This window comes from Myiozetetes cayanensis, unplaced genomic scaffold, assembly GCF_022539395.1.
Source record: "Myiozetetes cayanensis isolate MyiCay16 unplaced genomic scaffold, myiCay2020 scf3, whole genome shotgun sequence".
Lineage (NCBI taxonomy): Eukaryota > Metazoa > Chordata > Aves > Passeriformes > Tyrannidae > Myiozetetes > Myiozetetes cayanensis.
The window spans coordinates 2,869,189-2,886,165 of NW_026087521.1; the positions used below are offsets into that span (position 1 = coordinate 2,869,189).

The 16,977-nt window shown below is 42.6% G+C and overlaps 1 protein-coding gene across 3 annotated transcripts in view; it reads right to left on the reverse strand.

Moving 5' to 3' along the window:
• The window catches only part of MKLN1 (muskelin 1), a 104,241-nt gene that overhangs the window by 75,375 nt on the left and 11,889 nt on the right, over window positions 1-16,977 (reverse strand). For 2 of the 3 annotated variants that reach the window (XM_050324082.1, XM_050324083.1), the window contains exon 1: window positions 5,885-6,027. Coding sequence is in view for 1 of the 3 variants with exons in the window: in XM_050324080.1 (XP_050180037.1) it covers window positions 4,399-4,487; window positions 5,885-6,027; window positions 13,279-13,348 (302 nt within the window). In the remaining 2 variants the exon portion in view is untranslated. Of the gene's footprint in view, window positions 1-4,398; window positions 4,488-5,884; window positions 6,028-13,278; window positions 13,349-16,977 lie in introns of those variants that run through there. The other variant, XM_050324080.1, reaches the window with a different exon arrangement.

Sequence of the window (16,977 nt, forward strand, 5' to 3'; positions counted from 1 at the left end):
CATACACTCTGCCCAGGAAACTTCCTTCTTGCTTACTTTTGTCCTCCACACAAGGTGAGTGCTGCCAATATGGTCCCTTAATACCATAAAACATTCCTACTTCTAAATCCAAGCACAGAGATCAGTTTGATCCCGGATATCCTCCCCATTAATGCAGCAGACTGAAAATACCGCACGTAAGGGTAACACCTTGGGCCTGTCTTCAGCCCTGAACACAGACCAGACCGAACTGAAGTTAAATCTGATATCTGGTCAGCTACAAAGATCAAAGCCCAGCAGCTCACTGCACTGAAACACTGAACTAAACCACAGGCCACCTCAAATGGACAAGGTCATCATTTTCCTGAGGTGAACCTGAGGCAAATTTCCTCACACCGAGTTTACTGGGTGAAAAACCAAACCCAAGCATCACCACCTTCTCACCTCTTTCCAGAGAGCACACAGAGGTATCACCCCCACCTGTACTTCTTTTCAGCAATTCTCCTCAGAGCTTCTCCCAGAAAAAAATTAACAATTCATCCTCTTTGTAGCCAACTACACCACCAAAGAAGATACTGGGGTGCACAGAACGATCCTGGACAGCTCTCACCACAACCAAAGTGCAGAGCCATCAACAACTCGCTGACACTTCTCCTCCCCACAGCTAACTCAGCTTCCAATAGCCCTTTTCACAAAAAGGAAACAAAACACCAGAAACGGTGATTTTAACATCAAGACTCTCATGGTGCAACCATCTATTCCAAGAAAAGTACAGATATTAAACTGTATAGGGAATGCATGGCAAACGCTTCCCTAATGCTGAAAAACTCTTCCCCAGACAGAGAAAGCTGATCTTTGTCAGCTCCTCCACAGGAGCAGGAAAAGAAACAAAGCAGAAGGGTTCAAACTGGAACGGGACTTCTAATCCAGTTCAGCAAATTCAGGTGTTCTGCTGGATCATCTCCCCACTTTTTATGCCCTCCTCTGGTTCCCAGGAGACACCTCTCACCCTCTTTTTTTTTCCATCCCTCTCCTTTTTGAGGTGTGCTCAGCTCTTCAGACAAATGTCCTGTTAGAGCAGCCAAAATCTGACTTAAAGCTGGAAGCAGGAGACGCTAAGTGCAGCAAGGAGGTAGTTTTATCCTGCACATCTTTGAGGTGGAAATACACTGCAATTAAAGGTGTTAAAAGCTCAAAGTTACATTATTCCTCCAGATTTTTACCATAAAGCCACCTCAGCATGTCTGGTTTTTTTCTGCAGGTACTACAGCAACCCATCCTGAAACACGTGTGACTGTTCAGAACAGCTGAACTGTCACTCCACAGTGAGAGGAGTCCAGCAGAGGAAAAATAATAATTAAAAAAAAAATTAAAAATCAATATCTTTCTAAGAAGCAGAAGGCATTTGAGTCACTTAAACAGTTCTTAATCCATACAAGGATGATTTTAGGAGATACTTCTCAGTAACAGCTATGCCTAGACAAGGACTGTGACTCTGCATTAGAGGAGACAGTAGCAGAGACATTAAAAACAGCACAATAATTTGAAATACCTCTCACAAGGTGATTTCTGTTTCCCTCATCTATAGGCACAGAGAGTGCATGTTTTTAAAAATTAAGAAAACATCCATGGAGGAAAAAAAACTGGTCAGTTTTGTTACACCAAAGCTTAAAAATCTTGAAGCCTGGTTAGCAAGTCCCATGCTTGTAACAAACTGGCATGAGAATTACACCTGGAATTTTTCATCTTTCATGGCAATCAGTCTTTGCACCTTCTGCTTTCAAGGACACAGCACAGAAAAATCTTTGCTTGGAGGAACCACAAGAGCAGAGCCAAAAAACAAAGCTCACAGACATGAAAAAGATTATTCTTCGACATTTTGTCCGGATAAGTATCTTCTTCCCTCTCTCCAGTTCTGTAATGAGGTGCTACATGAAATGTAAAAATTACCTGTCAAGTAGGTCAAAAGCTGCACAACTGGGCATTTCAGTGCTCAGGAACTGAAGTTGAACTAATTAAACCAACAGAAGTGCAAGGCTTTTCTTGACAGGAGGAGAGGGATTATTCTTTCTGCTTTCTGTGAGCCTGAAACTTCCTTTGATGTAAGAGCAATGGAAGCTGTAGGAAGAATTTTCCCCTTTCCCAGAACAACCCATGTCAGGTTCCTCATGTCCTGTCCCTCCATAAAAACCCCTCTGTATATTAACAGTGGTGTTGGAGGTCTCTGTGCTGATCTGCAGAATTATAAATCAAATTCCCGATGCAAGTGCTGCCGAACCAAGGCCTTCCCCAAAACCCAAACCCCACTGATCGCAGGAACTCTGGTGGTGTCAACTCTCCAAGAGTCCAAAAGGGCAGATTTTGGCCTCGTTTCCTGGCAGAGTTACGAGGAGCACAGCACGGTGCTTGAAATTTGGAGTTACTTTGGCCAACAGCTTGGAAATTCTAACAAACTCAAAACACTTTCAAGCTGTGAATCTGAAAAATAACGGAATTTCGTAACGCTGTTTTGCAGTTGTTTCACAGCAAAAAACACTCTCGCAGTGTCATAGACAAAGTGACACCAGCCAGCAGCCAGGGGTTTTCACAGGTTTTGGTGAAAAGATCATTTCCAGTTCTGTTCTAGCACAGGAATTTCTTCATGGAAGGCAGCTTCAGGATAGAGCTAAAGAAAAACTCGTCTCAAACCCTACCTGGTGAACAAGTGACAGCTCAATATTAATGTATATAATACAGGATGCTGATTCAGGGAATGGTTTGGGTTGGAAGAGACCTTTAAGATCATTTAGTTCCAACCCCTATCATGGGCAGGGACACCTTCCACTAGGCCAGGTTTCTCCAAGCCCCTTCCAACTTGGCCTTAAACATTCCAGGGATGGGAAGTCCACAACCTCTCTGGGCAAACTGTGCCAGTGTCTCACCTCCCTCACAAGGAAGGATTTCTTCCTAATATCCAATCTAAATCTACCCTCCTTCAGTTTAAGGCCATTCCCCCTTGTCCAATCACTACATGCCCTTGTGAAAGATTCTGCATGAAGATCCCATCCCAACAAAACAAGCTGCTCATTCCACGTCAGAGAAAAAATCCTGGCAGTAGAAATTATTCAGCATTTCACCATCCTAACAAGTTTCAGCTTAGTGCTACACTTCTCTACATCAGAACACACTTTCCTGGAATACAATTTACACACCCAGAGAAGCAGTCAGCAATCTCTGCACTGGTCCTTTTAGCCCTCCAGGAACTACTAGCTGGTTTTTAGCCACTGAAAAATATCATTTCCCAAAAAACTAACGCTGGAAGCTTCAGAATAAGAAATTAACTTCCCTTATGTAGTCAACCTTTAACTCTAATCCTCTGCTACTCTTGAGGTTTCCTAAAGCCAAGAGTTACAGATGCTTTCAAAAGTAGCAGCCAGAAACAAACCCAAAGAGCAACCAAATCCTCTACTTCTCCAAGAACAGGAAACCCCACCGTTTATGGCACACAAATGATTCCTGGATTCCCAGCCTGAGGCTTTCAGTTCCTCAGGCAAACAGGAGGAGGTTCAGAAAGCCCCTACACAGCCACTGTCAGTTGAGTCTCGGCAAAAGAATTCCCCAACACATCAAAAAGCTCCTAAATTCAGCTAAATTAACCACCAGGATCTCTACCTCCTTTTTCAGCAACTACCTCCTTGCTCTATTTTTAACCTTAAACAGCTAATTTAAAACCAGTCATTCTTGTACTATCTCAGTAGTTAGGAAAGGGGAAGATAAATTTACTGAGAAAGTCAAAAGGCTCCAAATCCTCGGATTAAATCCAACAACTAAGACTCCTGTTCTCTCTGGCCTGCAGGAAGCAAGAGAGATCCTCACCCCTGCTCCCATCACACACCCCCCATGCCCCCTCAGCAATCCCCTCCAGCCAAACCAGACACCAGGGGTACAATCCTTCTGTGCCCCTGGATGGCACTTTACCCAGAGGAGAGACGTAACATTAGAGCAGCAGGAGGACAACAAGGGAGGCTCCTGCTGTTGCTTTATGTGTCACAAGCGTGTTTGAGAGTGAAAGGTTTCAAGCTTTTTCAAACTCACAGTGAAACTTTTGACTGGTACTTAGCTTACTGAGTTATTTAGAGCTCTATACAGCAGTTTATAGGAGGACAGGAAGCAGCTTCTCCCGCAATTAAGTTGACTCAACAACTATATTTCTGAAATTACTCTGTTTTGCTCTCACTCCCCAGGATTTAAATTATGAAGTTATTATTTCTTATTAACAGGACTTCACTGTGTTCCAAATCTAACCAGCCTAAAAGACGATGAAATGGAACAGCTACTATGGATACTTTGCCTGAGTACAATGAAGTCACGAGTGCCAAGACCGGCACAAGTATCAAAAGAGATTATTTTCTACTCAGAATGCTGAAAAAATGCATTTACCTATCTTAATGAATCGACAGGGGAACATCTGTTCATCAATTTTATGCTTCAAGGTGAATGTTTCTTTGTTATAATCATTCTTTAAGCCACTGTGGGAAAAAATAAATAAGGTTACTAAATCTTACCTTGTATTTTAGAACTAGCTAATAAATGCAATCTAGGTCATGCCTGAAACGCAAAGCTTGTTTCATATCACTCTGAATCATAAGTACACGTGCTGGACCAACGCCTGGGCTGTTCTCCACCACTTTGTGTCTCCCTGGGAGGCAGCACTGGGTAGTGATTTTGGGAGGGAACTGGACTTTGGATCAGTGCTGCTCCCCTGCACCTGTAACCCTGGGACTTCAGCTAAGGATCTGTTGAACTGAGCTCTTCCATTCTCCAGAGGGAGAAGGATCAGATCTCAAAATGATCACCCTGATCCACTTATGGGCACTACTTCATAAAAATATCAAATATTTAGCATAATTTATCAAAAATCTTAAGTCCATTTTTACTGTAGATATGCAAGTACAGGTCCCAAAATGAGGATTTTTATTGAACTTCAGCACAAGTGAAATGACATTAGATATCAATAATTATTATGATACTAAGACCTCTTCCCCCCCAGTTGTAGCAGCAATAAAGGTAAATTGCACGACTGGTCTATCTAAAGAGGGCAGGAGGGTGGGAAGGGTTGTGGATGGTTTCTATATGGTCATGAAGAATACCTGCAACACAGAACTTCCCACATTTCTCCATGGCTATTCTGCTTGGCTACAGATGATGTACACCCATACATTCCTGGAGGTGGACTTCTCTTCTGGAGGCCTCCCAAAATAGACTAGTTCTTGCTTCTCTTGTAGTCCTGGATATTTAACTCTCATTTCCCTTTCTGAAGCAGCAGAGTCCTTGAAAGGTCCTTGCAAATTTACACTGGCAACTACTCTGAAGTTCTGGATAACGTGAACAGCCAAAAGGCTCTTTCTTCAGTCCCTTTCCAACCCGAACTACCAAATCCAACTAAATAAAGGAAAATACAGGTTTTTTCCCATTTGCCATTTGTTTAATTTATTTACCCATTTGAGGAAAGGCAGAGCAGCTGACTAGTTCAGATCTTTACAGCTGCAATGAATTTTTTAGGGAGCTTACTTGGGCTTTTAAAAGCTACTTCAAAGTTACACACCTGGGGAATCATCCCTCTTCTGCCTCAAGCACAGGGAACGAAGGAATCACAATCCAGCAACGCTGCACCCTGCTCTCAGCTCTTCCAAATCCCCAAATTTGCTCTCCACAAATCCTCTGTGGTCAGAGCAGGATCAGGAAGGCTCCCTGGAGTGAGTGTTGGGATTGCTGCTCTGACCTGACCGTAAACATGAGGTTGGATAACTGCAGGATCACAACCACAGCTCTGCTCCGCTGTTGGCTGTGTCTGCTCGGGAACCAAGGGGGAAGAGGATTTTGGTCCAGCCTTTACAATTCCATAGCTGATGGAATCATGTCTTACCTGGATAAGAGATCTGTCATATTCTCCTCATTCATCCCACCGAAAACTTTAAACTTCTTTAAGTTGCAGACATGTGTTTTCTCATATTTGCCAAATGTGATGCTCTGGACTATGGCAGGTCTTTCAAGTTTCAGAATCAAATACTGTGGAAGAGAGAACAGCGGATTTTAATATTAAAGCCAAGGCTGCAAAACACACTAAGGGAGAAGCATTACAGCCTCCAAAAATTCAGTTTACAAAGCTAAAAGAATGGAAGTGAAGATGAAACCTCCCCATTATTATATTTTCTCCTTTGTACTGGAATGAAGAAAAGGGTTTCTTTTTTTAGGAATATTCCTTTAAAAGCAGTTTATCCAGGAAAAAGATTCAGTTGAACTACCTATTCCTAGCAATTCTATTCAGGGCTTACATACATTCCTTTAAGTTGGACGCAAGACTTCCTGAAATCTGGCAAATAGGATCAAACTACAGGGAGCGAAGATTCAAACGCCCACCACAGCCTGAAACGAAACCTAAACTGAACACACAATTCGATAAATACAGAATGTTCCCCACGCTAAGAGAACAGCAAATTACTCTTCCTCTCTTGGGCTGACGCCGTTTAACCACTGAGCACAAAGTTTGGTGCGTGGAGAACACAGGAACCAACTGCTTATTAACCATCCCAAATAAAACTGGGCCGCTCGGTGACAATAAAGGGTCTTTGCAGAGAAAACGATGAGAATGTGCTCACTTGTGAGCATTTGCTGCCCTCTTACACCGCAGGGACACGTCAGGGTGTGAATAGTCAGGTGATTTATATTGAGGCTCTGGTTACCAGCTTCACCAGTACTACTGGAGGAAAAGGGCTGTTCCCACGGAAAAGCAGATCCAGGGAAGCACCTGCACCATTCATCGGGGACCACCGAGCACCTTCCCCACCAAACAGGTCTTTGGGGGGAGTGTGGGGACATCCTGTTTTGCAGAACACGTGGAGTTTTATACCTGAAAACAACGTGTTCCATTCTTCTCCCTGGTTTCTCCCATCTAAACAGAGCACGCAGGGAAACCAGGCAAAGCGCAGAATCACAATTACTCATCGTGCTGGATTTTGTCTCAGCTCTACAGAGCTACTAATTCTTAATCTGTGAGCAGGACTGATGTCATTCTGGGGAGCACCAGGATAAAGATGAGATGGATAAAGGTTCCCAATGGCTGGTTCCCACTACATTCAAAAGAAGCTTAGAATCGAAGAAATACTTGTACATACAACAGTTGCAGATGATGTAGACTGGGTAGGTAACTAACAGAACAAGATTTACTGCCAAAGATGTTTCCAGCAACTCAAATTTTTTCAGAGTGAAGAAAACAAACCAGTGGCAGCACTGCAAGGGTACAACAAGAGGAATGCTTTGGTGCATTTCCAGATTTCTTTAATGAAAAATTCCTAGTTTTGTAAAGAACACCATCCACCTAAATATCAGAACCCACTGTTAGATTAACTAGCAGCAACCCCACTTTTGTCTCAAAATACTCCCTAAAATTAAAAAAAAAAAAAAATCCTGAAGTTCTATACAGAAAACGGATTTTCTAAAGCAGAGGAGAGGAAAGGATGAGCAAAAGGACAGTCCTGTAATAAGTAAGGTAGTACTTGATACATGGCACAGCCCGTTGCCAAAATTCCCCATGCAGAACAGACAGTACACAACGTCTAAGAACTCCTCCCACACCATCATATCTTCCCTGTAGACTTCTCCCGAAGCTGGAAAAGCAAAGCCAGCACTACCAGCAATTGCAATTCTTAATCCTGCTGGAATCCCAAACCTAATGCCTGGGCCATGAACACATACTCTCTCAAGTACCACACAAGATCTGCAAACCCTTGGCACAAAGAACATCCTGTATTATTCAATTCTTAGCCTAAATTGTGGGAGAGAAAAGCAGGACTGCACTTAAACCCTTTGTGCCCCGAAGGGAGAAAGGGACAGCAATTACCTCACAGGGCCAGCAGTGATTTCTTAACCCTAGAGATAGAAGGGAACTCTGCAGCCCTCCTTCCCACTTCCACACATCCCACCACCTGCTGAGTCACACAGACCCCACAGAAAATAGAAGCACAAAAGCTAAACACAACCTTTATGTGAATTTATCCCTTGATTGATATGGAAACTGAAGACAGGCTTGCTTTAAAACCCCGTACCTACATATGGACTTTTATATTTTTTAATGCATATACACACACAAACTGAAAGACTTTTAAACTGAAAGAAGGGAAATTTAGGTAAGTTATTAAGAAGAAATTCTTCCCTGTGAGGGTGAGGAGGCCCTGGCACAGGTTGTCCAGAGAAGCTGTGGCTGCCCCATCCCTGCAAGTGTCCAAGGTCAGGCTGGACAGAGCTTGGAGCAACCTGGTCTAGTGGAAGGTGTCCCTGCTCATGGCAGGGGGTTGGAAGTGGATGATCTTTAACATCCCTTTTAGCCCAAACCATTCTATGATTCTATGATATATATATATAAATACAGACATAATGTACTTTTTGGGTTTCTAAACAAACACACAGGCTGCTGCCACTCTGTGGGTACCAGCTACAAATCTCAACGATGTTGAAAAAACAATTTGCCTCAAGAGCTGCAAACAGCTGGGCTGCATGGATATTTTTGGACTGCTACCAGGACTTTAGCTATGACAGACTATTCTCTATGGCTTTGAAAAAAGTGGCAGAACTGTCTGTAAGATCAAGTGATTTATTCAACCTGGAGAGAACCAGTCTATGAGGCTTCAGGCCAATACATACACCAAGATGCTTGACACTTTTCCATCCTCTTGCAATAAGTAACATCAGTACATTTAATGTCCACGTATTCATGCAGTATTTCAAAAGTCCAAATTATAAACTCAAGCATTTGTCCATTAAAACAGGGCACAAGGACACTAAATGGCACAACTGAGCAAAAACCTCAGCCCAGGTTTGATTGTTTAAGGCTCGAATTACGACACTTGCAAAAAAAAGATGCTACAAAACATTAGAAGAGTAAAACTTCTGGTTTGTGACTCAACATATTTGTAAGTGAAGATGCACAAAGAGTAAAGTCACGGATAGCGCTTCAGCACCCCAACAGCTCATTACACTGCACCCAAAAAGAAGTAAATCCAGCCCTGTCACACTGGGAGCTGCAGCAAATTCCACCCTCTTTTGAAGTGCTGGTCTGTGCTACCGTTTGATGACAACCATATGAAAGCTCCTGCACTACACAACTGAGTGTAAATTTTATTAATGTACTTTACGTTAATTCCTGATACAATCGACACGGCAGGATGGAAATCAAGAGAGGAAAACCAGTCTTCCCAGATGCAGAACTGAAACCAACTGTGTCGACAACACCACTAAACTTTCTACATGTGCCCTTCCAGTGTCCAAAATTCACATCTCCACGAGGTGGGAATGGGCTGCCCAGGGAGGTGGTAGAGTTACCATCCCTGGAATGGTTCAAGAAATGACTGGATGTGGCACTTAATGACATGGTCTGGTTGATGAGGTGGTGTCTGGTCAAAGCTTGGACCCTGTCTCAGAGGTCTTTTCCAACCTTATTGATTCTGTGATCAAATACACTGAACCAGATTCCAAACTGCACTGCACAAGCTGCCAGTGCAATTAGAGTCACACTGTAATTTATTAATTAAGCATTTTTTATTAGGGAGTAGTGAAACTTGTATTGCAGGTGAAAATAACCACCACAACATGAAATAACAGTCCTGCCCTTGTTCATGACATAAACCTCCTGATTGCCTTTTCAGTTAAGTCGGTGGCTAAATAAAAATCTATCCTTTTGTTCTACACATTATTAATCAAGCCACTCAGGGGAATCAGATGCTGTTCCGTGTCAGACCATCATTGGAATCATCAGGATGAGCCTTTATGACAGAGCTGTGGTCTTCAGCATCACCAGCCTCATTGCTTCACACTTCCTATGTAAGCTGAAAACTGGATTAAAAATAGACCCACCAGCCCTCTCCTGCTTGAATAGGTTACTACATAACAGGTTTGTTATTAAATATATAATTTCTGGGTCATCTATTTCAAGGCTCAAGAAAGATATGTCGTTTAATAAACAGAAAACCAGCTGTCAGATGTATTTCCTTTCACTGGCACTCATTCATAACCAACTGGTGGCTTTCAAGGCCACGAGAATTATTTAACTCTACCATACCCATACAGCCAGGAAAACCCTCTACTAAATACAGTCACATGGCAGCATTTCAAGTGTCTACACTTCCACTTCCATTCTCTTTTCTGCCTCAAAAAAGGTTTGATACAGACTCTGGCCCATTTACTGCATTTCCATGGAGCTACTGAGCGCATTTTGATGTTCTCATCTAAGTTCTTCCAACTTGTGCTCATCCCAGCAAGAGGAACATTGCGAAAGAAAAGGTGCCAGGAGAAAAGGTTCCCTTCACTCAAAAAGGGAAGGGAATAAACCAATGTGTAAGGAGTCACCTCTAGGGCAGCACAGCACCCTCACCCCGGCAGGGAATCGCTAAGCCCTGACGTTCAGGTGAGACACTGACAAGACAAACGCGAGCGACTGGCGCTGAAGAGCTTATTAAAACATCTGCCAGCACGTTCCCGTGAGCAGGACTAACACGAGCCCCTGTGCTGTGTCTTAGCCCTGCTTTCAGCCCATAAAATTTGGGAACAAGGAGAGCTTTATTTTCCCCGAGTTTTCGTTCGCTTCCTGTCCGGACTGTTGTGGCCACCCACGCACTCCAACAAGTGCGTCACCGCACCAGTGACTGGTCTTTAACTGAAGCGCTGCCAACACACCACCCAGAAAATGAAGCTCTGCAGCTTCGTTTTCCATAGGATATGTGATGTTTATTCTGGGGATTAAAAGCCACATGTATATATCGACATTTCTTGGAATATGAACTACTCAGCTTCTAACAAGGGAACTGATTTTGCCCCAACTTCTCTCCTCACCACGCTCATAACTCGGTCACCCACTGTCTCAACTGAAGTTTTCCAAGCTGAGTATCTGCCTTAAGGACTTCAGCCACCTGGAAAAACAAGGAAGCAGAATACCTATATGTAAGCTTTACCTGCATTTAAATGTGGTAGCCTTTCAGTGAGCAAGGTGGGAGAATTACTCTGAGCAAAACGCAACCGAATCCCGAGTTCTTTTGTCAGGTATGTGACAACACAAAGGGAATTGTTTCTAAATATACAGAAATAATAAAAGCTGCATTCTTTGCACACAGGCCTCTTCTCCAAATTTTAATTCCCCACTCCCTCTTTCCAGCTAATTTTTCAGAGAAATTAAACTGCCAAAAAATGCTTTACATGGATAAGCTCAGAGAATTAGCTAAAGTATATATGTAAGTATAAATATACAAAATATTATAATATATTCAGTATAAAGTATATATAAAAAGTACTTTACACAGTATAAGGGCACTGCAAATACTTCATCTCTCTCAGCACTCAGGATTGCTGAATCCAACTACACAGCATTTTATATTCTGGATACAGAGATTCAGTAAGAGGAATTGAGCAGGATGATCTTTTCCAGTCAGGCTGCCAGGTTTTCCATTGGTTTTGTCTTTAAATAACAGAATAAAACTCAAATACTGTCTTGTCAATCTCAGTTGTAACCACTAAGATCAATTTTTTGCAAGTCAAACCTTAATTCTGGATCCCTAATACATGTCTAGATATGTGACACGCAGGTAGATAAATGACAGTGTTAATTCATCTCTCTCCTACCAAAAAGGCAGGTTTAAATGCCTTGCTTAGCATTCAGAGCAGTGCCCAGTTCTCCAGGGCTGGATTCAGTCGTTCTGCAGCAGCATCTCCATTCTGGTCACGGCCAATCCACATAAAATTTTTGGAAGACATCTCTTTAACAAGCTCGTGTGGTTTGTACAGAAGTCTGCCACTCTAATTATTCCCTGCCTCATCTACATGTCTGAATACAACCCCCATCACCGCTTGTCAGCTTTGAGCACAGGTTGGGAATATTCTAAAGCACCCAGTTACAAGAGAGGTTCCTTCCCCATTCCACAATCAGATTTTTAAAAGCACTGAATATTCAGGATGGCTCAGAAAATGAAAGAGCAAATTTGAGCAGCAACTAAAAGCACACCTCAGATTAAAAACCCAGTCCAAAACCACACCACAAAAATCCAACCCTGCCTTTGGAACAAGAGCACCCTAAGAACAACATGGAGAGGAAAGATGGTACAGACTGGAATAGAACCCAAGCTCAATATCCATTACCCTGCAATCCATAGTTCCTAGATAGACTAAAACTGCTTCAGGCTATGGATTAAACTCCTATGCTGTTCATCAAGATAATTATATATTTTAAAAAATCAAATTAGAAGAGCAGTAGATGCACAAAGGCATCAAGAGAATAAAAATTATTAGTCTTCACAAGCAGTTTTATGTTAATGGAATAAAGACAACAGTTTTCCACCTCCTCTAAAAAACCTCCCACTTCTGTAGACACGACAACAGAGAAGGACCGATCAGAAAATCCAGATGAAAGCTCTTCAGCTGGACAGGATGACCTGCTGCTCTAAGGAGCCACGAGTGCAGACTATCGATTTTTAACACACCTCCAAGGCAAAGCAGCAAGATTTACCTGGAGAAAAATCCTGTGAGATTTCACTCATGAGGAATCCTTGGATTAAATAAGCAGATAAGCAGAACTCTGCACGAGAGAAACACTGCACAGGACACTCTGCTCAGTGCTTTAAACAGAAGAATTTAAACAATTTAAAACAATAAGCAACATAAGAGACACAGAAGCTGATCAAACAGTATTAGAGTAATAAAGTATGGTTCTAACACATATACACACAAAAAAAAGAAGGATAGCACACTTACTGGAGGAAAAAAAGTAAGTGGAAAAGCATTTTCTGGATAACCTAAAACCTAGTTAATAGTGAAAAAGTAAATTAGATGCCAAAATCAATACAAATTTAATTTTAATAAGGTGCTTAACCAGTAGAAGAGGTGACACTCATGTCCCTTTAACCAGAGGCTACACTTCTAAACGTGCCGTTAAGGAGAAACAAACACAGGCTCCTTAGATCTGGGATTCAAGGCCAAGAACCTACAACAGCCTCCAGGAGTGCTGACAAAGGGGGACCTCACGCCTCATTAGCAGCTTAATCTCACCAGAAGGCTCCATTATTTCCAGCGCGACCACGACTGCCAAGGATGAAACCTGAAACTTCCCCCCCGGAATGAAGCATTCCTTGAAACATCCCAAACTGCTAGAAATGTAAATACCCGATGTACCAACAATCTGCATTTTACTCGGAGAAGGAAGCCTATAAAGGTTGTCCACAGAAGCAGAGTGCATTCAAGATAAAAATTCCAGGAGATATGAAGTTGTACAACACGGCTTACCTGGGGGGGATAATTGCTCTCTGAAGACCACCTTGAGGACTGATCATTGGGCTTATCCACCAAGATATTCCTAAAAAAAACAAAAAACAAGAGGCCAGAATTAATTTAAACAACAGCCATCTATCTTACTTCTCCAATAAATCTGTTTACATGTAGAGCAGTAACATTCTCATGCAGCCACCTAAATCACCAGGTAGAGACTCGGGTTCTCCCCCTCATTGTTAAAAATTCTGTACATCACTGTTTTACAGGACCCATCAAAATACGCCCCCGAGCCTCGTGGTTGTGAAACGGAGCCCCAAGTTGCGAAAGGAAAAAAAAAAAAAAATCCAAATTGTGAAACAAATGTAAAACAGATGAATTTACACAGGCCCAAGTCTGCAATGAAGTGGAAAAAACGGGCTCACTCACCCCAACGGGGTTCTTCTTCTCAATAAGGTTAAAGTGATGAGCAGTGAGAGGGTTACTAAGCCAAAAACTGCCCTTTACTAGACAGGCAATATTGGAAGCGAGAGAGAGAGAGATCTGTTAACCTACTTAAGCTTTCCTGGAGGGTGGAAGATGACCACCTAACTCATGCCAAATTTTACCAAGTATTTTTCATGAGCTACGAGCCTAGAACAACACACGAGAAAGCAGAAGTTCAACTCTTCAATCAGCAAACTTGAGCTGCTTTCTTACAGTTCGGAATAGCACAGTATTTACGGGATTAGCAAATTCAGAATTGATTTTTTTTTTGGCTAAAATTAAACAGATTCATCATGACAGTCATATGAGAGGTCTGCCTTCTCTCCTGTAACAATGCAGTAAAGCTCACCTCCTAAAAAAAAAAACTTGAAAAAATAAACCAAAATCACTAAAATGTATATAATTATTGGCAAGGTGACGATGCACCACCTGCTGGACAGGCCTTATGAACTCCACGACGTCCAACTAATGAACTCGTCAGCTCATAAAACTTATGTAAAAAGAAGGAAACTCATCAAAAGGCTTATGCCATCTCCATCTGCTGTGTAGGAGGGAAAGAACACAAGCATCTGGATTACTACAAAGGGCTGGAGGAAAAAGCACTGCCGTGAACGCTCCAAAGGGAAGGAGGTTAAGTCGGAGGTTGAGCATTAACAGAGAGAAATCAGCTCCCTCCTTCCACACCGGGCAGACCGAAATCGCTGCTCTAGCAACAGTATCCAAGCAGTCCCTGCTGTGACAAGGGAGACAGCAAGGAGCCAGCCCAGGGTGGCCTCTGAAATCCCAACATTTTCCAGAGCTGGTGAAGTGGTTGTGTCCATCCGCAGGCTCAGATCCTCAGGATTTGCACACAGCACGGGAATAAAACTCAGGTTCCCCTCTGCCTTCAGCTAATTCCCATCACGGCATTATTTATTGGCACAGCGATGCCAGCACCGATCCAGGGCTGCAGGTACTTTATTCACCCATTTCCAATGGGGAAAATGTGATGGAACTGGATACGGACAAGCACTGCCCTCCCGCTCAAACCCCATCAAAGAGGGAACGTCGAGTCACGGATCTGCATAATTAAACATCCAGATAAGCACATCCACACTGCAGTGCAAACAATCTCAACTCCAAGAGAAAACCTAACCTCCAGCTTTAATTACAACCAGGGCAACAGCAACTAAACCCAAAGGGGAGAATTTGGGAACTGCAGAGACACAGATTTCTAATAAAAGCTGCCAGTCTCCAAGCTAAGTCACCATCAGAAACCACAAGACACTTGCTGTTGAGAAGATTCATACCTGTACTCTCCTATACCACACCACAGGCAAGACAACCTGGTATTTAATAAATTCTTAATGCCTTTTACTATCTGGAGAGGGAAAAAAAGCTAAACTTGAAGATATGTATCTTATATTAAATACTTAAGGGATATAAAGGCAGACAAAAATAGATAATGGCCTTTCTCCTTTATGGAATTTTATCCTAGAATGGAAGAAGACAACTTACCCTACAGATTATATATTATTTATGATGCCATTACATTTGCTTAAATACTGGACATAAAATCTTCATATGTTGAGCAACAATTGCAGGAATTGGCACTGCTGCATTGTCAGATAATTCCCTGCTGGAAAAAGGCATTTTATACCTGGGACAGATCCCAAATATTGTATTTTTAGAAGGAGATTTGTTTGCTTCTCCAGGTCAGAGATCAGTTTGCCACAACCAAAGAGGATCTCAATCAGCACAGTTAGACAAGATAAAAATCCTTCCACGGAGAGAGAGAAAAGAGACAGGCAGTCACACAAAATTAAGGCTAAAAAGAAATGTGAAAGATAAAGATAGCAGTGTCAGTGGAGTTAGAAATGTTTAAAAATACGTGGGTAATTAATTTATTAAGATTAAACAAACATTGAAGACAGAAGTCCATATGTACAAAGTCAATTTACCAAAACAATTTAGGAAAATTTATGGGCTTGGAAGAATTCAAGCATTCCAGGAGCCATGAGACAGTAAGAAACAAACAAATCCATATCCTAATGGCAGACTCCTTTTTTCCATGTAAAGCCCTTTTTCTGGACATCAAACTCCCACACAGTACCCAGGGGCAGGCTTTGCAGATATGACACCTAGATTAAAATCTGAGAAACTTTAGAAGTGAAAATTCCATTAACTCAACGACTGTCCATGTAATTTTCACAAGGCATTAAAATAAAAAAAATAATAAAAAAAAAAAGGTATTTGTAAGCCCTCGAGCTACACAAGAACAGAATGGTTTTACACAAAAAATTTTTTCCTGGGGAAAAAAGCAACGCATTAAACGTGGCTTGAGATAACTCCTAATCATCAGCTGTGGGTACAGGATCGAGTCTCTCACGAATCTCCAGCAGTGCCAAGAGGGACCATCCCACCCACTCTCTCCACCAGCAGCTATAATAAAGATTTGCACAAATAACTTCTTGTGTCAGATCAGTTCTCCAGTCCGGCTCATCACCAGTGCCAGCACCACCAGGGATGGCAAAGATGAGCAGCTGGATCGGGGTGAGGGGTTCACAAACTCCCAATCCCCCTCTCCCACTGGAAAAATCAGATGTCCTGATACCTCTGCTCCTAAAAGCTAAGGAGAAGGAGCCGTTTTATTGATCTCATCACTCTCTACAGCTACCTGAAAGGATGTTGTAGCCAGGTGGCAGATGGTCTCTTCTCCCAGGCAACTATCAGTAAGACAAGAGGGCATCTTAAGTTGTGCCAGGGGAGGTTTAGGTTGGATATTAAAGAAATTCTTCACAAAGAGGGTAATCAGGCACTGGAATGGGCTGCCCAGGGAGGTGGTGAATTCTCCATCCTTGGAGGTGTTTATGAAGCAACTGGATGTGGCACTCAGTGCCAATGTCCAGTAACTGTGGTGGTAGCGGATCAAGGGTTGGACTCGATGATCTCAGAGGTCCTTTCCAACCCATCTGATTCTATGATTTGCTCCACAAGCAGCAGGGTGTCCAGAGGCAGCACTGCTGTGCCTTCATTTCCTAACCTGGCTGCCTTACTGAAAGCGCTCCCATCCCTAAAAAATGGATGGTTCTGATTGCTTCATGCAAAAAGCCCTTCTGGCAGAGCACAGGGCGAGGTTCCTTTTATTACCCCGGCAGGCACTGCCCTCACAACTGCTGGAAGTAGATAATTTTTCCTTTCACCATCCCAGAAACCATCATATCCGTTGTGCCAGCTGCTGGTTGATCTCTG